The sequence below is a fragment of the Marmota monax genome, unplaced genomic scaffold (assembly GCF_021218885.2).
Source record: "Marmota monax isolate L192 unplaced genomic scaffold, Marmota_monax_Labrador192_F-V1.1 WCK01_AAM20220418_F8-fsc00155, whole genome shotgun sequence".
Taxonomy (NCBI): Eukaryota; Metazoa; Chordata; class Mammalia; order Rodentia; family Sciuridae; genus Marmota; species Marmota monax.
This window is the reverse complement of record NW_026694554.1, coordinates 2122396-2149006: the sequence shown is the minus strand read 5'-3', so window position 1 is coordinate 2149006 and position 26611 is coordinate 2122396. Positions and strand designations below refer to the sequence as shown.

The 26611-nt window shown below is 34.3% G+C and overlaps 1 protein-coding gene across 1 annotated transcript in view; it reads right to left on the bottom strand.

Annotated features, from left to right (window-relative positions):
• Wdr44 (WD repeat domain 44) overlaps positions 1-26611 on the bottom strand; it is an 89168-nt gene that overhangs the window by 20614 nt on the left and 41943 nt on the right. Inside the window, exons 4-12 of the mRNA XM_046420942.2 lie at positions 25537-26170; positions 24681-24811; positions 23560-23655; positions 21710-21846; positions 20964-21047; positions 16152-16258; positions 15281-15432; positions 13419-13557; positions 11792-11856 (exon numbers count right to left, since the gene is read on the bottom strand). Coding sequence (XP_046276898.1) covers positions 11792-11856; positions 13419-13557; positions 15281-15432; positions 16152-16258; positions 20964-21047; positions 21710-21846; positions 23560-23655; positions 24681-24811; positions 25537-26170 — 1545 coding nt within the window. The remainder of the gene's footprint in view (positions 1-11791; positions 11857-13418; positions 13558-15280; positions 15433-16151; positions 16259-20963; positions 21048-21709; positions 21847-23559; positions 23656-24680; positions 24812-25536; positions 26171-26611) is intronic.

The following is a 26611-nucleotide window of genomic DNA, read 5'->3' as shown; positions in this document are numbered from 1 at the left end:
TCAGATTAGGGATGCTCAACCTGTCTCTTGATTATCTAAATAAGTCATTTTAAAGTTGGACTATTCTGCCACATGGTAGTGTTGCTAAGTGGTCTAAAGTTGGACTGTTCAGAAAAATTATAAAGCTTTTGATATTTATTAGACTTACTACATACCACATACTGTTTTGATTATTTGGGGTACCAAAATGAATAAGACATTTCTTACTCTTATGGTCTACTCTCAGTATAAAAGCCAGATCTTTGTAAAACATGATCCTTGTAAAACATCAGATTATGTCATTCAATTTTAAAAAACCCTCCACTGGCTCTCACCTTTCTTAGAGGAAAAGCCAAGCCCTTTGAATGGCCTACATGTTCTAATCCCCACCACATTTTTAATCTCTGTGACTTAATGTGTTGCTTCTCTCCCTCTTGCTCACTGACTCCAGTTACCCAAATCATGCTACTGTTTATTGAATACACCAGAACTTCTGCTTTATAGCAGTCTTGCTTGTTGCCTCCTTTACCTGGAATGGTCTTGTTTTTCAGATAGCCACATGATCATTTCCTCACCTCTTTCAGGTTTTAGTCAAATGACAACCTCTGGGTGAAGCTTTGTTTGCCCACCTTATTTGCCCCTTGCCACCCTACTTTAGTGGCTTTATTTTTTCTCCATAAAACTTATTACCTTTTTATATCCATATGCAAAAAACTTAGACCCTTACTTTATGCCTTTCACAAAAATCAACTGAAAATGGATTAAACACTTAAATGTAAGGTCTAGAAAAAAAACAAGGAAAGAGCTTCTTGACATTGAGCTTGGCAATGATCTCTTGGATATGACACCAAAAGCACACAGAACAAAAGTAAAAATAGCAGAGCTACAGGAGTCTTCCCTTATTCTTAGTTTTGCTTTCAGCAGTTTCACTTAGCAGCAGTCCACTGTGGTTCAAAATATTTGTTTATTTTGACTCTTTCAAGAGAGAAATACCACATTTATATAAACTTTCTTACAACATATTATTGTAACTATTCTATTTAATTATTATTATTTTTGTTAATCTTACTGTGTCTTATTGATTGATTGTACTGGGGATTTAATCCAGGGATGCTTTACCACTGAGCATCCTTAAAATAAGGATGCTCTTTTTGTTTTTTTTATTTTAAGACAGGGTCTCACCAAGTTGCTGAGGCTGGCCTTGAACCTGCCATCCTCCTGTCTCTGCCTCCTGAGTTGCTGGGATTATAAGTATGCGTCAGTGTGCCTGGCCTGTGTATAATTTGTAAATTAAACTTTATCATAGGTTTGTACATACAAAAATGCTTGTAATATTCAGGATTTAAGGCACCGACTGGGGTCTTGGATGATATTCCCCATGGATAAGGGATGACTACTGCACATCAAACTAATGAGTTTTCTGCACAAAATGTTAACAACCATTCAAATGAAAAGACAACTATGGAGTGGGGGGATATTTATAAACCAAATATCTGATAAAGGTTAATATACAAAATATATAAGGAACTCCTACAAATGAAAGCAAAAAAAAAAAAAAGCCAAATCAAATAACCAAATTAAAACAGGGCATGTAGTGCATGCTGGTAATCCTAGCAACTCAGGAGGCTGAGGCAAGAGGCTCGCAAGTTGGAGGACAGCCTGTGCAATTCAGTGAGAACTGGTCTCAATATAAAAAAGAAACAAAAATATGTGCAAATTCAGTACTGTTATTTAGCAATAGAGCACCCATGGGTACAATCCCCAATACCACAAAATAAAAAGGAAAAAGAAAACAATTAAAAATGGGCAAAGGAACTGAACATTTTCCAAAGAAGGTACATAAATAGTCAATAGATAGATGAAAAGGCATTCAACATCACCAGTTATCAACTGTATAATGATATTTCTCCCAACATCTGTTAGAATTCTATTATAAAAAACATAGGTGTTGGCATGAATATGGAGACAAGGTAACTCTTATATACTATTATTGGGAATGTAAATTGGTGATACTATGGAGAGTAGTATGGAAGTTCATAAAAAAATTACAAACAGAACGAACAATTGAAGTAGTAATCCCACTTCCTGATATAAATACAAAGGAATTAAAGCCAGGATATCAAAGAGATATCTGAACTCTCATATTTACTGCAGTATTATTTACAATAGCCAGATCATACACATAACCAAAATGTCCATCAATGGATGAACAGATTAAAAACTGTTGCATATACATATGATAGATTATTATTCAGTCTTAAAAAAGAAAATGCTTCCATTTTCTTTATGCTAAGTAAAATAAGTTCAATACAGAAGGACAAATACTACATGACACAGAAGCAGAGAGTAGAATGGTGGTTGCCAAAGGCTGGGGGAGGAGGAAACAGGACCATATTAGTAAAAAAGTACAAAGTTTCAGTTATACAAACTGAATAAGTCCCAGAAATCTACTGTATAGCATAATGACTATGGTTAATACTGTATTGTATATTTAAAAATTTACTGAATGTTCATACATTGATGGTGGGACTACAAATTAGTAAAACTTATACTTTAGAAAGCAGTTCAGAGATTCCTCAAGAGACTAGGAAAGGAATCAACACATGACCCAGCTATCACATACTCAGTATATATCCAAAAGATCTTTATTTTATTTTTATGTGGTGCTGAGGATGGAACCCAGGGCCCAGCGGATGCCAGGCGAGCGCGCTACCGCTTGAGCCACATCCCCAGACCTATCCAAAAGATCTAAAATCAGCATAGTATAATGATATAACAACATCAATATTTATAACATCAATTCAGTATAACCAAGTTATGGAAACAGCCCAGGTGCCTAACAACTGATGAGTAGATAAAGAAAATGTGGCATTTATACACAATAGAGTTTTACTCATCCATAAGTAAGAATGAAATATGGCATTTGCTGCTAAAAGGATGGAAATGGAGAACAGGTACTAAATGAAGTAAGTCAGACACAGAAAGTCAAGGGTCAAATGTTTTCTCTGATATGTGGAAGCTAGAGTAAAATAAAGGAAAAAAAGGTGTGTGTGTGTGTGTGTGTGTGTGTGTGTGTGTGTGTGTTGGGGTGGGGGGAACAGAAATCCCATGAAAATAGAAGAGAGATCAGCACAATAAAGAAAGGAGGTAAACAGGGAGGGAGGAGGGACAGAAAAAGAAGAACTGTGGAATAAAATAGACCAAATTATGCTATGTACATATATGAATTTAAAAAATGACAAACAGAAGGAAGACCAGTAGAGGAAGAGGAACAGAGGGAAGGAGGAGGGGAGGGAAAGAGGAAGTACTGGGAACTGAAATGGAGCAAATTATACTCCATGCATATATGATGATTTCCAGATGAACCCTGCTATTATGTATAACTATAATGCACTAATAAAAACAAAAAATACTGAATGTAGACCTTTAGTAGTTTTAAGTGCTTTTATAATTTAAAAAAACAGTAAACGAGAGGGTAGGGGTAAACTTTTGGAGTCAATGTGTAAGTTTACGGCATACATTTCATGGTTGTTGTACACTTATCTCTGAACTCATCAAATTGTGTTATTAAATGTATATTGATTTTTTGAGTGTCAATCATACATGGATAAAGTGGTTTTAAAAATTGTCTTGTAATGTTACAAAATTTATTTTATCTTCTTTCAAAAGAATGTAGGCTTTATAACAACCGATAGATTTGCTTCCTTTGTTCAGTTAGATATCTCTGATTCCTAGAACAGTGGCTAATACATAGTAGGTACTCAATTAATATTTTTGGATTGATGAAATTAGTGAGTTACTCAGTATTTCCAAGCCTCCTCCTCTTTTTATTTTTTCCTGTATGTGGTAGTGGAGAATAAACCCAGACCTCTGCAAATGTTAGGCAAGAGCTTTACCACTGAGCTGCACCCCTAGCTTTTTTAAAACAAAATATTATTTTATATATACACGACATTAGAGTGTGTTTTGATGTATTATATATCCATGGAGTATAACTTTCCCATTCTTGTGGTTGTACATGATGTGGATGGAGTTACACTGGTCGTGTATTCATATATGAACCTAGGAAAATTATGTCCAATTCATTCTACTGTCTTTCCTATTACCCTTAGCTCTTTTAAGAGTTTTTTTTTTTTATCTGTAAAATAGAGTTCTTAATTAATGGTATTGGGGATATAGTCTTCTACTGAGTATTAGCCTTTTTATTTTATTTTTTTAATTTTGAGACAGGTCTTGCTAAGTTGTCAAGGCCTCTTGCCTCAGCCTCCTGAGTTACTGGGATTACAGGTGTGTGCCACGGTGCCTGGCTGTAAAATGAGAATTATAATAGTACCAAGGCATTGTTTTTTTTTTTTTTTTTTTGGTACCAGTGATTGAACCCAGGGGCACTTAACCACTGAGCCACATACCCAGCCCTTTTTTATATTTTATTTAGAGACAGGGACTCACTGAGTTGCTTAGGGCCTTGCTAAGTTGCTGAGGCTGGGTTTGAACTCATGATCCTCCTGCCTCTACCTCTCAAGACGCTGGGATTACAGGCATGTGCTACTGTGTGTGTCTCCAAGGCATTGTTTTATAAAATGTTGCAAACCTACATTTCACAGAAATTATCTCTCATTCTCTTACAGATAACTTCCTTCACTCAAGTTCCAGATTCCTACAATCTATTCCCTCAAATTTTAAATGGCAGTTAAATGCTATTAATAGTCATATAGATATTTTATTGTAAACACACTAAATATATATTTACCCAAGCAAATAATTAATTTCTAGGTAAAAATCATACTTAAAACTTGTAGTGTTAGGAATAAAATTTTATACAAAATATTCATATTTGTAATCTGGCTTAATTATGGATTCTTAGAAACCATGAGGTCAAAAGTCTAAGCTACACCCATAGCATAATACAGAGAACTAAGCATGCACCTCTTCCTTTCTTACATTTATTGAGCTACTTTACAAAATCAAGATAAATGGAATAATAGCCAGAATTCTAGGTTTGGTACTAAAGTAAATGGTTGAGTGATCTTGAATATATCACCGTCTGCTCAACTGTATAAAAGGTATATTTATATATATTCTATTTTATATGAATGATGAGAAAATGAAAGAGTGAGTTTATATTTCAAAAAAGATATCACATGGGAAAAAAAATCTCACATCAGGAAAATAAACTCCACTGCGCTCACTATGCTTCACTGCACCTGAAGCTAAGTCAAAAGATAATTACAAATACCAAACTCTAATGGCATATGAAATAGAGGCCTTTTTTAAACTCTCCCCAAACAGAATGCAAAAATGATCTTTTCCTTGAAACAGCAGATAAAGGTTACTCAACTATTCCAGAAAAAAAATCACAGTATTCCAGGAAGGACCACTAATTTTTATGTCAAAATACATGACAGTCCTCATTTTAAAAGGCCTTGTATTCAATAAAGATTTTAGTTACTCTGGTTTGTCGGGGGCAGGAGTAGAAGGAAGTAGTTAAGAATCTCTAGGTAGGATTGTTAAAATGAGCATAATACAAGGTGGTACACATAGCCCCTATTTTTAATAATTATCAGTGCTTGGAAACTTAAAGGTAAACTAAACTTTTAAGGGTAAACTACTTTCTCTGAAGCAAAGCAGTTAGAATTTCTACCACTGTATTAGTCAGTGAAGGCTTTATGGAGGAAATAGGCCACAAAAATTAGGCAAGGTTTGAATTGAAAGAATGGAGATTGAAGGCACCCAGATAGGGGCAACAATGGGAATAAAGGCATACAGGCAGAAATTCAACACTGATGGCAGTCCTATTACAGTGACCATGGAATCAGATTCCAAGGATATTAAAATCTGTGAAGTAAAGCTCTGTGGCTCAAATTAGCCACCAGCCTAGCCAGGGAGATAAGGAAGATGTATAAGCGATATCAATATAAAAGTATATTTGTACTATCAGAACACAGATAAGGAACAATTTTGCATGCTGGATTAGGTAAAATACTAAGAGAAAGTAACATATTTGAGCTGAATCTTGAAGGATGAATACAGGTTTGCACTGTTAAGAAAGGAGACAGAGAATAAAATCCAGGTGAAACAAACATGAAAAAGTGTTTAGGATACAGATTTATATCCAGCATGGTAAGTAGACTGCACAGGCACTGGGGGATTAGAAGTGAGTTCAAAGGTAAGATGAGGCACTATTAAGACAGACCTTATTCTGGAGGATAAATCATAAAATGGCATTCATTATTATTATTTTAAAAGTATCTAACATGAATCTGAGGGAGGGAGATTTTTTTTTTTAAATTTAAGTTTACATGGGCTGGTGTTGTGGCTCAGTGGTAGGCTCTTGCCTAGCACGTGTGAGTCCCTGGGTTCGATCCTCAGCACCACATAAAAACAAATAAAATAAAGGTTTGTGTCCAACTACAACTAAAAAATAAATATTTTTAAAAAATTTAAGTTTACATTAGTAGTTTGGTACCTTAAGTAATATTATTCACTATCTGGCAATCTTTAAATATCAAAATTTTTTATTTGTCAACTCTAATGGAAGAAACTGTTGTTTTCTTTTTTTTTGGATTCTACTCCTTTTATTTTCTATGTCTTCTCATGGATAGCAAGAAAGAGAAAGAGGAGGATTCGAGATGGTGGATTAGAAGAAGGCTGTATTCCTACTTGCTCTGTGGCTAGAGATTTAAGCAACTTCTCAGCAAGGTGGGTGAAAGAGGAAGTTCACTAAAATTCAATACTGGACAGTCAGAGTGTCTTAGAGACTCAGAAATTTGGACATATTAAACAAAGAAGAAAGAGTACATTAGAGCCAAGCCATTAAGAGAGCTGGTTCACCAGGGGAGAGGGATAATACAGAGAGAAACACAATGGACAGATTTGGTATGAAAAAAACCTAAGATCAGAAAAGCAGACTGAACTTAGATAATCCAGAGGTTGCACTGTGAACTAGTGTTTGAAAACTGCCCTATGTTTCCCAATTTCCCAACTGGCCATAGAGAGCTGAGGCTGAGCCATCTTGAGGCAGCCACAATGCAGCTACTGATGTGGAGCCAGGAGATCATAGCAAACACTGCCATGTTGTCTCAGCAAATGCATGCCGTGTGACTTAAGGTGTACATAGCAGAACGGGAAGGAAACATCACACAGAGAAAAAAGGCGGATTCAAGTCAGAAAAGCGAAGGGGAGCCCAATTTGCTTTTCCTTTGAGTCTGGTAGCTCACATGACCAGCTGAAGCAAGTCAGGAATCTGAACAAGCAAGTGTGAATGCTATGGGCAGCAGAGTGTGTGGAGGATTGACTCCACTGCATCATAAGTAGAATTCTTAGGAGGCTCCTGATATCCAGACTCCCAACAGAGACTGGCAACCACCAGGCCCTAGGGGTGTGTTGATCTAATTTCTACAAAGCAGGTACCACCCAACAAAGCCCATAAGCCCTGATTAGACCTAAGCCCCAGCCAAAGGAACTCGACTTGTAGAACTCTGCAGTAATCCCATCCTGAGATTGCATCCAACTGGTCTGTGCAGACAAAACTCCAACTGATAGTACTTCCTATTCCATACTACCTTATATTGGTGAGAAGGGAAGCTGAGACTTATTTCAACCAGCTTCAGTCTTAGGACACTCCAACTGGCAGCTTGAAGAACAACACAAAAAGAAGGGGTTCACTATCCCCAGCCCTTCCTTTCTCTCTCTTAGTACATAGCCTAAGAAGAAATGGAAAGAAAAGACAGTTGGGCTAGAGAGTGACCATCCATTTTTGTTGATTACCTTGACCACATCAGTAGAGATGATTCCTTCATTTTTCATTAAGAATATTTTTCTTTTCTTTATTTTTAAATTCTTGCTGTGTTAATTGGTTCATGAAGATATGTATATGTGTGTGTGTGTGTGTGTGTGTGTATATATATATATATATATATATATATATATATCCTTCCATACATATATACATATCTCTCTCTTTTCTTCAGAATAGCCAAATTCTCTCATTCTCTCTCTTCTTTGTTTTTCAGATTTTTTCTTCTCCTTTCTTATAATCATCATGTGATACATCTCTTTTCCATTCTTTGTTCACTTTTTAAAGTCATAAACATCTTTCTCCCTTCTTATAACCTTTTCCATTAATTAACTGTAATTTTGATGATATTATAGAACTAATTGGTTTATATAACTCCTTTACCCATTAATTACTTACTACTGCTATGGATGACATAGTTGACGCCTACTGTTTGTTTTACTGCAAGATCTAGTTTATGGTTACTTATTTTCTTTTTTGCTGTTGGTAACTGCTGACCCCATCATTTATGTGTTTTGTGGTAATTAACCTTATAGATGTCATAGTAGGAACCAGGTATTTATTTTATTTTTATTTTTGGGGGGTACTCGGGATTGAACTCAGGGGCACTTGACAATTGAGTCACATCCCCAGCCCTATTTTATTAGAGACTGGGTCTCACTGAGTTACTTAGTACCTCGCTAATTTGCTGAGGCTGGCTTTGAACTTGCGATCCTCCTGCCTCCACCTCCCAAGCCGCTGGGATTACAGGCGTGTGCCACTGTGACCGGCCTTTATTTTTTTAATTTATTTTTTAGTTGTCAATGGACCTTTATTTTTATTTATTTATATGCGGTGCTAAGAATTGAACCCAGTGCCTCACACATGCTAGGCAAAGGCTCTACCACTGAGTCACAACCCTAGCCCCAGGTATTTATTTTAATGCTGTGAATTGCTTGCATTGTTTTTTTTACTATTGTTTGTTTCTTCCTACTCTGTGAGGTTCTGGGGACCTATGGGGATACTACAAGTTCACGGAGTAGAGACTATTGCTGAACTAAATTCAACCACAAGAGAGTGCAACTTGTTCCACAAACAAATTAACAACACCCAAACTTCAGCTGTACTTTGATACAAAGAATAGAAGAGACAAAAACCCAGACTAACAACCAGGCCCCAAGTAGAAATGGCAAGAGGTGGGCCCTCAGGTCCCACTCATGGACATAAACTGTTATAGCAACAAAACAAACAAAACAAAACAAAAAACAGAATTAACACAAAGTATACCAGACCTATGAGGAGGTCTCAACCTAGATCACTCTAGGACACCCTTGGCAAGTGAAGACTGTACCCTAAAAAGAACCACATAAGAGTGGAAGAGAAATCCTTTCTAAGAGATGCATAAAATCCAACATAGGAATACAAGAAATATGGAAAAAAAAGGTAACACGACACGTAAATTTCATTATTCAACAGCAACTGACCCCAAAGATACTGAAGTGGATGAAATATCAGATAAAGAATTTGAAAGAATGATTATAAAGATGATCAAAGAATTCCCAGAGAACATAGTAAGACAACTGAATGAATTAAGGAAGTCAATACAGGATATGAATGAGAAATTCAATATGAAGATAGAGACATTAAAAAACAAAACAAATATTGTAAATGAAAGTCACAATAAATCAAATAAAATATTCAGTTGAAAGTATCTCTAATAGAGTAGGCCATGCTGAAGACAGGATCTCAGACATGGAAGACAAAATCACCAGCCTTGAACACTCAGCATTAAAGAAAATAAAATAAGTAACAATGATCAGAATATACAAGAACTCTGGGACAACATAAACAAACCAAATTTAAGAATCATTGGAACTGAGGAGAGTTGTGGGATACAGGCTAATGGAATGGATAACCTTTTTAGGGAAAACAACAGAAAATTTTCTAAACCTTGAGAATGAAATGGATATCCAGACAAGATAAAAAGAACCTCTCCACAAAAACATTATAATTAAAATGCCTCGAATACAGAACAAGGATAGAATTTTAAAGGCCTCAAGAGAAAAATGTCAGGTCACATTTAGAGGCAAGCCAATCAGAATAATTTCCAATTTCCCTGTGCAAACTCTAAAAGCCAGAAGAACTTATAATGATGTGTTCCATGTTCCGGAAAGAAGGAAAAAAAAAACAACAAACTGTCAGCCAAGATTGCTATATCCAGTAAAGCTATCCTTCAAAATTGAAAAGGAAATAAAAACCTTCCAAAATAAGTAGAAACTAAAAGAATTTACGACTACTAAACCATCATTACAGAACTTACTTAATGTAAAGACATAGGCTGGCAGAATGGATTAAAAAGCAAGACCCAACTACATGTTGTTTGCAAAAGATGCACCTTACAGGCAAATATAGCCACAGGCTGAAAATGAAAGGACAGAGATTGATATACTATGTGAATGGAGCCTGAAAATAAGCAGGAGTAAGTCTTGTATTTGAAACCAAAATTTGAACTTCTTTGTCAGAAGAGACAAAGAAGTTCACCTCATACTGGTAAAGAGAATAATCCAACAAGAAGATATAATAATAATAAATATTTATGCCTAACCATTAGTATAACCAATTCATATAAAGGAGACACCACTCAAATTGAAACCTCAGACACCAGTAAAACATTACTAGGTGATTTCAACACACCTCTCTCACCATTAGATAAGTCATCCAGACTCAGTAAAGACTATTTTGACCTGAAAATTATTATAAACCAAATGATCTTAACAAACGTCTATAGAATATTTCATTCAACAACAGCTGAATACATTTTCTTCCCAGTGGCTCATGGAATCTTCTCCAAAACAGACCATATTTTAGGCCACAGAGCAACTCTTAGCAAATAAAAAAAACATTTTTGATATAATCCCTTGCATCTTATGGAATGAAATTCAAAATCAACAAACAAAACACTAAAGAAACTATGTAAACACATGGAGATTAAAAGATACAATTCTGAAAGACGAATGGGTGATAGGAGAAATCAAGGGAGAAATTTAAAAATTCTTAGACTCAAATGAGAATAGTGATATAACATACCATAACCTTTCGGACATTAGGAAGGCAGTTCTAAGAAGGAAGTTTATAGGTATGAGTGCCTACATAAGTAGTCCAACCACTAAGGAAATCTGGATGGAGGTTCCTGAAAAGACTAGGCAACTACAATACAATTCACCTATACCATATCTTGGTATTTATCCTGAAGAATTAAAATCATCATACTATAGTGATATATGCATACTCGTTTATAGCAGCACAATTCACAATAGACAATCTATGGAATGAGTCTAGGTGTCCATGAACAGATGAATGGATAAAAAAATATGGCATATATACACAAATGAACTTTATAAAGAAAAATGAACTTATGTCACTTGGAGGAAAATGGATGGAACTAGACACCATTATGTTAAGCAAAATAAGCCAAATTCAGAACGTCAAGGGTCAAATGTTTTCTCTTATATGTGGAATATAGAGAGGAAGATGGAAAAAGAAAGGTGGGGGTAGATCTCATGAAAATCAAAGGGAGATCAGTAGAGGAAAGGAAACAGGGGGTGGGAGATAGGGAGGAAAAGGGGGAAGTGCTAGGGAGTGATATTTACCAAATTATATTGTTATATTATATGCATATATGAATATGTAACCACAAATTCTGTCATTATGTATAACTATAATGTACCAATTAAAAGTGTAGAAAAATAATAAAATAAAGCTGGTTTAAAATTGAAAAAAAAAGAGAGAGACAGAGGATATGAAAATATAAAATTTCTCAACTAAGAATTAAGGATACTTACTAATGGATAGGGTATGAATATATTTATATAAACAACAGATTTTTTAGAATATTCTCAAGAATGAGAAAATCTTGCTATAAATTCTATATAATACTTTAAGTGTCTTCAAACAACTGTAATTTCTGATTAACAAAAGGTACTTTATTGCAAACAAATCATAGATTTCATAATAGTAACCATAAAACAATGAACATACCCCTGTATCTGTATCAGATTTTGATGAATTTAGACTTTCCTGAGAAGGTGACGGGGACACACGTCCTAAAAACAGCATAATAATTGTAAAAAGGCATATATGTACACATATCCACCCAAACAAAAAATAATCATAAATAATAACACAGTAATGCCTAATAAATCATAGGAAAAATATACTTTTTATACAAGTATTACCCTACTATATATATAAGCACCAAAAGCAAATATATATATATATAAAATAAATAATATATATATATATATATATTTTTTTTTTTCTTTATGGTACAGGGAATTGAACCCGGGGGCACTTTACTACTGAGCTACATCTTCAGTCCTTTCTATTTTCAGAAAGTATAGGCTGCCTTGGAACTTGCAAGTTCCAAGTATTCATAGTGAATACATTCTTATTAATTATAACAAATAGCAGGAGGAACAAGAAAGGGGCAAGGAAGGGTCAAGACTGTAGCTATGTCTCTGTCTCAAGGGCCACTGAAATAGTCCTTTTGCTTTAGGAAGGGCAATTAAAGAAATGATAAACAACTAATACTAAAAAACCTCACTATATTGTAAAAACAGTTTAATTTCTTGCTAAACTCATCATTACCTTCAATTATATATATTACAATATAATGCAAATAAATTCACAAGAGTTTTCTAAAAAACATGAGTCCTAGCTTGCCAGTTTAAAAAATCTCTCTAGATTTCTATATTCCTTAAATTGATGCTTTGAATGTACTCTATATTCTCATCAATGGCTACCTCTATTCTCCTTTTCCTATTCTTAACTTCTTGTTTTCAGCCTTAGGTGACTGAGAGGGAGAGGTTTATGGAGAAAATGTATTATGCTGCTAAATAATAAGAAAAGAATCCCATAAATGAAAAGCCCCTATTTACATCAATTTTACATTTCCTGATAACTTACCGCAAGACAAACATTTTTACATAGGTGAGTAGCTATCTATCTATATATAAACATAGGTGTTTGTATACCTAATATTCTGAGGGTTTTCTTTTCCACTTCACATTTTTTCATATACTCCTTGATATATTGACAATTTGGGCCTAATTTTCATGGCTATTTCCTTAATCATTCTTTACATTCTTTAAGGTGTACATACTACTTTCATTCTTTTTACAGTTTAATGAGATCTTTTCTTCCTTAAACCTAGGATAAATTTGAAGGTTGCCATGGGGAATCAAATAGCTTTGTTCTCAATGGTTGATGCTTGACAAGGAATAAATCAAAAGCTTTGTGATAGTTCTTTTCATTTGGCTTTAGAGGCTTTTAGCTGCTGACTTCTGTCTTATTTTTAAGTAACCAAATGACAGACAGATAAGGAGGGCATTGTAGACTGCATATCCCTTATCAGATTCTGGAGTTCTTCAGATTGTGGAATATCTGCATATACTTTATCAGTTTAGCATCCCCAATCTAAAAATCTGAAACCTGAAATGCTCTAAAATTAAAAATTTGTTGAGCATGATGCCAGTGTTCAACAAGTGTAGAGAGCATTCTGGATTTTGGAGTTTGGGATTAGGGATGCTCAATATGCTTAATCTGTACTGTACCTAAAATGTAAAAATTCCAGATTTCTGTAGATTTTTAAATAAATGAAAGATACCTTCAGTATTGTATTTCATTCGCATATTGTTGAAATAATCAAAAGCATTTTTTAAAGCCCATATTCTCACTACATTGTCTTGTCCAGCTGAGGCAAGTAACCGGCCACAGTGAGAAAATTTCATGGTCCAAACAGCTCCCTGTGAAAACAAAAGAAGTTTCAGGTTGTTATTTTGAAAGTTTAGAGATGCAACTTTAAGTCAAAGTTTAAAATGATGCCAAATTATACATATCTTAGATAATGTTCATGGGCTGGGGCTGTGGTAGAGAGCTTGCCTAGCACGTGTGAAGCATTGGGTGCAATCCTCAACACCACATAAACAAACAAACAAATAAAAAGGTATTGTGTTCATCTACAACTAAAATTGGACACAATACCTTTATTTAATTAATTTACTTTTTATGTGATGCTGAGGATCGAACCCAGTGTCTCACATGTGCTAGGTGAGCACTCTACCGCTGAGCCACAACCCCAGCCCCAAGTAAAAATATTTTTTTATGAAAGATAATGCTCACATTAATAATGACCTTCACAGTCAAAAGTCCAATGGTGCTATAATACCACAAAGGGAGACCTTCAGAGAAAAGGTGGGATAAGATAGTTGTAGTTTCCCATAATTTACAAGTTCAGTACCCCAAACTCTATCCACATATTAATGAAAATAAGCATTCTGAGGTAGCCAGATATCTTAGAAAGTACAAGCCCTAGTTTGGGATCTTTGTCGCCTAGCTGAACATGAAGTGGGAAGAGAGAGCTCTCTCTTCCAAACAGCCTCCCTAACCAGGGCTGAGGAAAAATAAAGCTCACTTGGCCACGAATCTCATGGCATTGGGTACTTAAGAAGAAATATTGGAATAGTGTGGTCTCATCCTGATTTTTTTCCCTAGAAACAAGGTTCTGTAACATATGGGGGTGGGGTGGGCTAAAGAATATGAATCCTTAAATTGGAAGAGGCAAATACTATGACAACAATTCTATAATGCCCATCTAGATGTATCAAAAAGACTACCCAAGTTAGAAGCAAAAGCTCATTTACTGCAATAACATTCATTTCTATGAAGTTCAAGAGCAATAAACACTTGTCATTTGGAGTCTACTACAATGGGATTTTATTTAAAATGGCAAATAACAAGGAAGTCAAAATAGTACAAGAAAATTCATCAGGTTAGGTACTTTAATCAACTCCAACATTTTATGTGCAGATTATAAGCACCTAAATTTAAGTTCCAATCTGGCTGCCATCTGTTGTTTATGGTTGCTTCCTTCTAGTTAAGCCAACTTTTAGATTTAAATTCTAAATAGATTCCCTGATCAAGAACACAGCATCACTTATCCATCTCTGAGCTCTATCGCTGTGTTCTTTGTGTTCCTAGATTTTCAAAGATAACTGTAATGCTATTGGTGTACTTTGATCTTTGTTGATATACTTGAATTCTGATGGAATATAAACTTCTACTTTCTTCCTTGTTTTAACTGAGTGTCTCATTTTAAAATATATATTGGGCTTCTGAAATATTTATTAAAATTATTTAAAATATATTGGGAAATATCTTAAATTTTTCATAGAGACAGATCATACTCTAATTTAACTGCTTAAAAGTTTGATACCTTGGCATAGTTTTATTAAGGATAGAAGCTTAGAGTTTACATATTCAATACCTCTCAACCTGTAATTAAGAGATAGACTCTGTATCACTTATTCATTAAATTACACTAATATAAATGTACTTTTCTTGAGTCAGGCTAGCAAAAGTACATATGTGTGTGCATGCATATTAATAACTAGAGATCAATTTTATAAAGCCAAAGTATTTCTCTTAACAAAAACAGTATCAATCCTGAAAAATGAAAAGGTTGGTTACCATATGTTCTCCACTAAGATCTTGTACCACTTTGATCTGATCAAAATCATAAGGTCCTTTGAAACCATGTGCCGCTTTGAATTTAACTGGTCTTGTATATGGCATCCCTTCATCATCACTTGATGAAGGATCATCTTGATCAGTATGAAACACTGAAGAGAAAAGCAACAGAAGCCATTACTAGCTAATATACATATAGCTACTTTCATATCTACTGCTTATCAAGAAAATTCATTAAATAGAGAAAAAAATTTAGCTATTCCTACATAACATTGGTGAAGAACATGAAATCTTAGTTCCAGGTTATCTGGGTTCAAATCCAATTCTGTTTTATTGTCTATGTGAACTTTCTATGCCTCTCACTTCTTTCAACTATGAAATGGGAATAATGATGGTATTTATCTCATAGGGTTTTTTATGGTATTAAATGGATGAACACAAATGAAAGTGCTTAGAAACTGGCACAGAATAATTACAATATAAGTGTTTATTAAATTAAAAATGAAGTAATAATGGCAAAGGCACAGAAGTTAAGATCTGTGCAAATTTAGAAAATGTAATAAATTTTGAAAATATTTATAAAAACTAAATAACCTTACAAAATTAAGTTACAACTGATTACTGAATAATCAACCTTTCCAGGTTGTCATAATCACCAAATGTAGACATAATAATTATATAAATGCATTTACCTTTGCACTTATAAAAAATTAAGTGATATAGTAACTCATAATTTACTGAAACACAACTAAGATATTAGCAATAAAGGTTTAATACATTCAATAAAATAGTGTTCCTTATAAACTATAGGCTAAGATGAGATGATTACCAATTTAATGAACACTCAATTGAAATATCTTGTATTATTTACCTTCATCTCTTACACTTTTAACTTTATTTATAGCACGTTCACCATATTCCTCAGCAAGATGCTTTGCTCTCTTTACTGATTTTCCAAGGAACTTCTTTAGTTGAGTCCTTAACAAAAATATAAAATATATTTATTAACTCAACTAATTGTTAAAGGTTAACAATTCACAGATAAACACATTAACTGTGACTGATACATTACTTTGAAATGAATTTTTCACATAAATAGTAGGTGTTTGAGTTTTCATGTTCCTTGGAATAAACATATTCTAGTCAATATACTACCAAGGAAATATAGGCAGTTTTGCCTAATTTATAGTATCATATATTCAAGGGTATCAGCTTTCTATGGTGAATAATTGATTAGCAGGTGTTGGGTGGGGAAGGGAATATTTAAAATCCAGGTACTCATGCCCCACACACAGATAATGTGATCTGGAGTCTGGGGTGAAGCCATGAAGATGTAGAGAGAATCACTTTGAGAAGACTGCTTAGAAAGTAGTCCTTTTAAACATATTTTACCAATAAAAAGAAAGGGTAAAGAGGTATTTACTTATAAAATAGAATGCTTTAGTAGCCTAAGGTGGTCCTTTGCTCATTCTCTTTCAGTCTAGGTATGTGCATATAAAATTAGACTAAACTTTCCTGGTAGGTACTCTAAAACACAATGTTAACACAAGTATTTATTTTAAGCTTCTTCAAAGAGGATATAACTATTTCTTTTTCCATAGTCTAAGTTTCAAATTTCATGTATTAAGAAGCAAATCACACTACATAATATTTAAAGCAAAATAATTTACAAATCAAGGGTAATTTTTACTAATCCATGGAAATGTATGATATTAATGATACTATTTTTAAAAATAGCTAAATTTTTGAGGAAACTAAAGAGAAAAAAGGGGAAAAAAGGTGCCTTACAAAATCAGAAGGAAGGGCTGGGGATATATCTCAGTTGGTAGAGTGCTTGCCTTTCATGCACAAGGCCCTGGGTTTTAATAGCCAGCACCACAAACAAACAAAACAAAAAAACAAAATGAACAAAAAGTTGAGCATGGTGGTGCACGCCTGTAATCCCAGAGGCTCAGGAGGCTAAAACAGGAGGATTGGAAGTTCAGAGCCAGTCTTAGCAATGGTGAGGTGCTAAGCAACTCAGTGAGACTCTGTCTCTAAATAAAATACAAAATAGGGCTGGGGATGTGGCTCAGTGGTCGAGTGACCCTGAGTTCAATCCCTGGTACCCCAAACAAACAAACAAGCAAACAACAACAACAAACAGAAGGGAGATCAGTACATTAGAAAGGGCAGAACCAGGGGAAGGAAGGAGGGAAGGGAAAGGGGAAGAACTGGGAAATGAAATTGACCAACTTATGCTATATTCATATGCATATACCACAATGCATCCCAAGTTTATATATAACTATAATGTATCAATTAAAAATAAATGAGTAAGCCAGTTGTGGTGGTGCACACCTGTAATCCCAGGAGGTCAGGAGGAGGATCACAAATTCAAAGTTAGCCTCAGCAGTTTAGAGAGGCCCTAAGCAACTTAGTGAGAACCTGTCTCAAAATCAGTCAATCAATCAATAAATAAATAGGACTGGGTATGTGGCTCAGTGTTTGAGTGCCCTTGCATTCAATCCCTGGAACCAAAAAAAAGTAAATAGAAGGAAGTCCAAGAGAGTATAGGAAGGGGATAAGGGAGTGGGGGTGGGAGGAGTAGTACTAGAGATTAAAATAGAAAAAACTATGTAACATGCATTTACGAATATGTCAAAATGAACCCTATTATTATATACCACTATAATGTATTAAATTTAAAAAAAATAAAAAGAGTTGATAACTCATGCACAAATACACACACACACACACACACACACGATGTTCAATCTTATGAAAAACAAAGGAAGATGAGTAGAATAGAGGAAAGGGAGCAGGGGAGGCAGTAGGGAGGGGGGGAATACTGGGGAATGATATTGGTCAAACTATATTGTTATATTATGTACATGTACAATTATGCAACTACAAATTCAACCATTATATACAATTATAACTGCACCAATAAAAATGTGGGAAATGAAGTACAGAATATACAATTATGTATAGTACATAAGACTTAATAATGATAATAAATGCCTATATGTTACTGGTTTAAAAAAAAGATGTTTACTGTCACGGTTTTTAGAATAAGTAAGATACAGAAATACATTTTAATCAACAGGGGAATGAATATAAGTGCTGGTATGGAATATAATAAATGAATGAGGCAAACCTTAGTTCTTTCTTCTTTTTTTGGTACCAGGGATTGAACCCAGGGGTGCTTAATGACTCATTGAGCCACATCCCCAAACCATTTAATTTTTATTTTTTTAAATTTTGAGACATGGTCTCAGCAAGTTGCTGAGGCTGGCTTTGGACTTGTGATCCTCCTGCCTAAGCCTCCTGAGCTGCTGTGATTACAGGCATGTACCCCCTTGCCCAGTGCCCAAACCTCAGTTCATTAAATGTTCCAAGCTCCCAGTCACTTCAAAACCTCTGTACTTGTGGTTGTTTCAACCTAGAAGAGTCTTCTCCTGGATAATTCCTATTCACCTTTTAGGCCTCAGATCAAATAATTCTCTCTCAAAAAGACCTTCCTTGACTTTAGGACCAGTTTTCCTATTACATACTCCCATGGCATTCCCCCCAGCCTCAGTTTTCTAACCATTAGTACATACCTAGTTGGATTTATCTGTGTAATTTCATGTTTACATCTGTCTCTTCCATTTAACTTGAAATTTTATGAGAATGGAGACTGTCTTAACTGATGTATACCCAGCACTTAACTCCTAGGCCTGGCTCATAGAAAGACTGCATATGTTTATTACTGGTACCGATATAAAGAGATATTTATAATGTATTAGATTTAAAAAAAACAAGTTAACTATTAAGCACAATATAAATAGCAACATTGTGAGAAAAAAAATTCTGTGGAGAATACACTAATCTATTGCATTGATTATTTCTGGGGGTGAGATTATAAGAAACTTTCATTTTCTATTTTATGCATTTCTATTATTACTTTTGATAACCAGACAAAACAGAAGACAAACCACTTCTAAAACCAATATAAAGTCTCCACTACCTCTAACCCTAAAGTTATATTCTCTGGACGACAATAGGTTTACTACTTTAAAAGACAAGAAAACATTTTAACCATTTCAGATAAGAATATTTCTAAAACATAAAATTTCATGCATTCTTAAAATGGCATGTAATGTTCAATTAAGTTTTCTTTCTCTCTCTTTCTCTCTTTTTCTTGGTACCTGGAATTGAACCCAGGGGCACTTAAACACTGAGTTACATCCCCAAAATATTTTATTTTGAATCAGGGTCTCACTAAGTTGTTGAGACTGTCTTTGAACTCATGATCCTCCTGCTTCAGCCTCCAAGCCACTGGGATTACAGGTGTGTGCCACCTCTCCTGGCTCCTTCCTTGATGTGTAGTCCCACTGTTACCATTTTTACTGTTCTTTAATACACATAGAGCCTTTCCAACAGGTTGCAGTCTGGCCATACTATTGGTTTCCCTTTGGACTTCAAAGCCAATGAACATGGTCAAGGGAAGCCAGAACTCTGGGCCAATCTCTTCTGGCCATCAGCTGCCTCATCAGTTTTAACCAGTATTTAGTGCAAATATTAATAAATTTATGTGTGTCGTGGCATGAGGAAATGTTGAAAAGTACTGCTCTAAGGACAGTTGTGCTATGTATGAGTTCTTTTATAAATTTTCTTATCATGGCCTTACAATCAGATTACCTGATATTCTTATGTGTCAACTTACATGTTGTCACAGTTTTATTGCTTCTGTTTTGCTGTGAGCTCATTGAACACTAAATGAACAGATTTTAAAAAATGATTTATGAAACATAGTATAATTGCTTTGAATAAACCTGAGGAGCTTTTCTCTCAGAAAAACAAGCTTTAGTGCATGGACTACACAATATTTTCTTGGATGTTTATCTGTCTCCTGAAAATTCCTAATTCTTAGGTTCCTGATAGCTGCCATTGCTAGACAGCCAAGTATCAGATATCTGAGGTGACACTATATATCTACCTTTTAAGTACATCTTTTTAAAAAATTCTTAATGTTTTCTTTGTTATACACTAGAAAAAAATTAGACTTAGGTAGAGAATTAACTTTGGACTTTAAATCAAATTATTGCCAATTAAAGGACCTGTGTAGTCAAGCACAATCCATATGCCCACTACTGTGCGAGACATCTCAACACGATGGTATGAACACAATCTTTTTGCAATATATGGCTTAGTTGTTTAACATGTACTTGTTTTGCTTTTTAAATCAGAAAAGAGTTTAAGATAATATATGATAAAAGGGAAAAGTAAGTTATATGAATTCTAGGTATTACTGAAATTGAGAAAAAAGATATTTACTATGAACTGGAGCAGCAAGGAAAAATCTCACAAAGTTGGATTTAGAAAGATTAATAGGATTTAAAGAGATTAAGAGAATGGGGAAAGACAAATTCAAGGACAATCATGTTTTTCTTCTAATACTTCTGGTACTTACCACCAGAAAAATAATACAGGGATGATACAAAACTTATTGGTCATTTTATCTACGTCAGGTACTTTAAAACTGACCACTACAACCTTAAGGAACTCATCATAATCAATCAGCTGGGAGCAGGGAGTAGTGGTGGTAGGTGGACATACTAAGCTGGATAAAATGTAGATTTAAAAGAATATAGCAGTTCTCATATTTTTTTTCTAATAAATGCTTGAAATAAAGAAAAGGGTTATACTTTTAACTCACGTTTTCTGTTTTAACCTTCCACCATCAGTATCTGTTGGCTGAGATTGTAACTTTTCTTCATCATCTGACTGTGCTGCATCATTACTACAAGAAGGAGAAGTCATTGTAAAAGAAACCACTTCTCTTTCATTTCTCAAAAATCTCTTTATACTTACTATATAATCAGCTATCAGAATAAAAACTGAATGCCATTTAGTAACTTCTAAGAAACTTATTATAAATAAGTTTTTTTTAACTGGGCACTGCACAGAAGTGTTAAAAATAACTTGTGGATATATTCCTTCCAACTCTACAGGTACATCATATATTATATTTAATAAAAAGTTCTTGCTTTTCTAGAAATTGTTCCTAAGATCTACATATATTATATAGTAAAGTCAATCGCCTCACTCTAAAGATATTTCCCAGCCCTACCAAAACAATAAAATATTATAAAATTTATCATCCTTAAAGCAAGGTTTCAGAAGACCAAGTATTTATCCCATATAGCCTTTAAGCCTCAATGTTTTTGTATTGTCTCTAGTATAAGTTATCTTAAGAGAAACTAAAAACTATGCAATTTAAGATTTACACTATTTTCTCCAAGTAACTATATAGTCATAAAAAAAGAACAAAGTTAAGGAATATATATAATAATATATTTAAATAAAGAACACTGAATGAAACCAAATTAAGGCCTGTCATGGTTCAAGAATTCTTCACTACTCTGAATATTATAAATGATAAATAACAACATTAGGTCATACCTTACATATTCTTTTGTCCTTCTCATGATGTGTAGAGTGAGAGGATTAATACCTGTTGGCAGCTTCTCTTCAGCAAGACTTAAAGGTATTTCTTCTCCAGTATCTAGGTTCTTAATCATTACACTGGCTAAAATTTCCTGAGGTTAAAATAACACCAAGATGACCTACAATTTAATTATCTTTTTGAATCTATAAAGTCCTCAAAAATTTAAGAACTTTCTGGATACATTCAATACTATGCACAATAATTTTAAAACATTTTTATTAATATATAATTCACATACCACAAAATACACTCCTTTAAAGCATATAATTCAATGGCTTATAGAATATTCACAGAGTTAGTTGGATGTGGTGGCACATGCCTGTAATCCCAGCTACACAGGAGGCTAAGGCAGGAGGACTAAAAAGTTTGAGGCTGCCCAAGGCAACTTGGTGAGACCTTGTCTCAAAATAAAAAATGAAAAGGCTAAGGATGCAGTTCAGTGATAAGAGTGCTCCTGTGTTCAATCCCCAGCACAAAAAAGAAAAAAAAAACAATGTTCACAGAGTTGTGCTACCATTGCCACTAAGCTAGAATATTTTCATCACCCCAAAAGAAGTCATTAGCAGTCATACCTCATTTCCCTTTCTTTCCTGCCCTTGGAAATTACTGATCTAGATTTTGTCTCGTGGATTTACCCATTCCAGACATTTCATATAAATCCAATTATATGATATGTAGCCTTTTGTGGCTGGATTCTTTTATTTAGCAGGCTGTTTACAAGGTCCACCAATGTAGCATGTATCAGCATTTCATTCCTTTTAATTATTAAAAAACACACCATTGTATGGATATAATGTATTTCATTATCCACTCATTAGTGATGTACATTTGGGTTCTTTCTATTTTTTTTTTTCAATTATGAACAATGCTGCTATGTACATCTGTGTATATTTTTGTGTGGACATATTTTACTTTTGCTTAGGTATATGCATAGGAATGGAATTACTGGGTCATGGCAACATCATGTTTAACATTTTAAGGAACTGCTAAACTATTTTCCAAAGTATCATAATTTAAAAAAAATGTGTTGTTCTAAAAAATATTTTGCTTCAAGACTGTTGAATAAATTGGGCAATAGATGTATACAAAGTTTTAATGGTAAAAACCATTCAAATGATAAAAACCACTTTATGTTTGTATAAAAACATGTATCTATAAACTTGCTTTTTATAAAATATAGATCCTACTTTGAACATGTTTATTCTACTATTTAACTGCTTAAAAGATCAAGTTTCAGTCAGGGAATGCAAGATACAGCACACCAAAAAAAATTAAGATAATCTTCAATTTTCATTGTTTTTCAATATAACTTTATGGACTAACAGTCATTTATTCTTTTTTTAAAATGTATTTTAGTTGTAGTTGGACATATCCCTTCATTTTATTTATTTATTTTTTACTTGTACTGTGGATTGAACCCAGTGCCTCGCATATGCTAGGTGAACACTCTAACGTTGAGCCACAACCCCAGCCCCAGTCATTTATTCTATATTTTAAAATAACTAGAAGAGTCCAAAGGTTTTCAATGCAGAAATGATAAATGTCTGAAAGGATGAAAATGCTAACCACTCTGGTACATGTACACATTATAAACATGTATTAAATCATACTGTATCTCATAAATATGTACAAATGTTAAATGTCAATAAAAAAAGTCTAACTGTGGTGACCTATAATAACATGAAGTACATTCATACTGGTGGGCAACTATCAGGATCATCCATTTACAGAATGTTCTTATTTTCTTGTTATGATTTTTATATTTTATATTCTTAATGGGGAAAAAAAGACAACCGAATTCTACCTCATCAGTAAGCTCTCTCCCAGAGTTGGATCTAGGTCTCTGAGGGCCCATCACTTCACCTGCTATTGTCTGCCCATCAGGTGCTTTTCCATTTTCCTGAAATTATAATTTTATAAACAGAAAGTAGACTGAGTCAGTATCTATAAATTCAATTATTCATTATTATACATAGTTCTAAAGAATTCTATAATCCAGTCATTGGAGTCTACTGAAACTTTAAATGGTATACTCCATTTCAGTCCTTTATTGTTCCCTGAATGATGAAAAACATTAGATACCAAAACTATTGCTGCCCATGATATAAAAATATATTTATTTGTTAATTTACTTGTCTTAAAATGAGTAAATGTTCTATTTGAATCTGACCCAAAAGCAGCTCTCTACTAAAATTGCTACTAATCAGGCTATATGTGGATAACTTCAAGGCAGGAGTTAGAAAACTTTTTTCTGTCAAGATAAGATAGTAAATATTTTAAGACTTTTCGTTCACATACAGTTTCTCTAACAACTCTTTAAAAATGTAAAGACCATTTTTGGCTTAAAAGAAAAAAAAACTGTAATGATCATGTTTAGCCTACAAAACAATCTGCTGCTGACCTCTGCTTTAAGGTTTTAACAAGACTACAGTGTTAGACCTCTCAGTCTGCTACCCTGCCCCGCCTCCACTAAAACACAGGTAACCTTGAGTCTCAGAATTTGGCTGTGGCAAAATTCATGTTATTTAGTCTTTTGTATAGCCCATTGCCCAGTACAAAAGATTTTTATGATTAGGAAATTATAAAAGTCCACTGATTTTGATCAATATTATTTAGGTAAATGAAGAGTATAGTTTTAATCAATAATAAGCATCTGTCATGTTTTGAATACCTACTACCTGCCATACTTCATTTACTTTTTTTTTCTATTTTATCAATGGGGCATCTGAGACTCAGATGCCAAATAACTTACTAGGCTCACCCAGCTAGTTAGTAACAGAGCTACATAAGGGAAATAAGGGGGCTAGGTTTGGGGGACAAGAAATTATTTGGCTTGGAGGAGAAAGAGGGTTTAACAATTAACAAATTATCCAATTGCAGAAAGTCTGATAATGCCTATATCAAATATAACACTAATTCACCAACCTGGGCAGTAACTATTTTATCTCCACTGGTAGCACTTGCCAAATCAAGAGAAGGCTGAGAATCCCTGACTGTACTTTCTGAAGTCATTGTTGTAGTTAGGAGAGAATCAGACGTAATATTCTCTTTGGGTACTGCAACGATAAAAATAATAACAACTAACATTTATATAGGCCCTTAAACATATCTTAAAAGTGCTTTAACTTTTATTTGATTCTTTTTTTTTTTTTTTTTAGTACTGAGAAATGAACCCTGGGGTGCTTAACCACTGAGCCACATCCCCAGACCTTTTTAATTTTTATTTTGAGACGCAGTCTCACTAAGTTGCTTAGGGCCTCACTAAGTTGCTGAGGCTGGCTTTGAACTTTCGATCCTCCTGCCTCAACCTCCCAAGTCACTGGGATTACAGGCATGTGCCACTGCGCCCGGCACTTATTTGGTTCCTAAAACAAGCTTATGAGGAAAGTTGTTTTATTACTCTCATTTTTTATATGAAGAAACCATGGTTCAACCAAGTTATTTAACTTCCTCAAGATTATTCAGTTCATACAGTAAGGAGTGAAGTATTCAAATTTAGACCTTAAGTTTCTATATCCCATGTTCACTTCACCATGACACATTATTTCTCAGCTGGTAATAGATGTGAAAGTTTGAGGTTAGATGAAATGTTCAATAATAGTAACATCACCAATGAAAATTTTTTATCTAGTAATAAATAAATAATTTTTATAATGTGGTCATTAGTGTGGTTTTACTGGTTTTAAAAATCATGAACTGAAGCAAAAGCAGAAAGTTAAACAAAACAGTTTCAACTCCCAATTCTCCCCATTAAAACAGTTACTTTTCAATTAATACTTGCCATCTAGATCCGGTGTTTTTAGAGCCTCAAATTCCAATTCACTTTTCTTTTTTCTTGGTGGTGGAGCAGGTCGAGATGGAGGTGGGGGTCTAGGAGGTGGGAAATTAGTTGGAGGGGGTGGGCGTGCTGGAACAGGCTTCTTTGTACTAGCTACTATATCAGGTTCTGGAGTAAGGTGCCTTGGGGGTTTGGCGGGAGCCACTTCTTCCACAGCAGCAAAATCTTTAGTAGATGAAGAGTTTGAGGATGCAGGATCTACAACATCACTTTGTTTTACTTCCATTGCTTCCTTGTTCAATACTTCTATTTCCATTTCAGGCACATTCTGTTGCTCAGTTGAACTTATTTCATTTAATTTTATGGTTTCGTCTACTGACTTCTCACAGGTATCATCAGATGGAAAACATTGTTTTGATTCTAATTCAGTTTCCTCAAATGCACTCTGACTCTCTGCCTTTGTGGAATCTTCCTGTAGTACTTGATCTATGCCTAACAGTCCAGGTACATTACTAAGATCTGTTCCAGATACAACAGGACTGGCAGTAGCCTGATCAGAGAGTCCTTTTCCATTGGAATCCAAAGAGTCATCTTCAAGATGTACTTTCTGACTTTCCTCAATAATACTTTCAATTATCTAATGAAAGGTTAAAAAGCATTTTTTTAAATATGAAGCTATTTATAAAAACATATTAATAGCTAATAATTTATATAGTACTTAGTTCGTATCAGGCAATGTTCTTATCACTTTATAAATTTCAATCTTTACAACAACCTTATGAAATTATGTTCCTATTGTGATCAATGTACAAATGAGGGAACTAAGGCATATGGGGATCAAGTGATTTGCCCAAGGTCAGAGCTAATAAGTGATGAAGCTGGTGTAAACCCAGGTATTTGGGTTCTAGAATCTACACTCTTTAACGTTATAACAGAGAATCTGTGTTAGCATATAGTAACAAAAGTTCAATCAAACCTGTAAAATAAAATCAAGCCTAAACTTATATTAAGACTCATAAGGTCATAGTTTATTTATAGAGTTGTGTCAAATTAGTTGCAATAACTGCCTGCTGGGTTT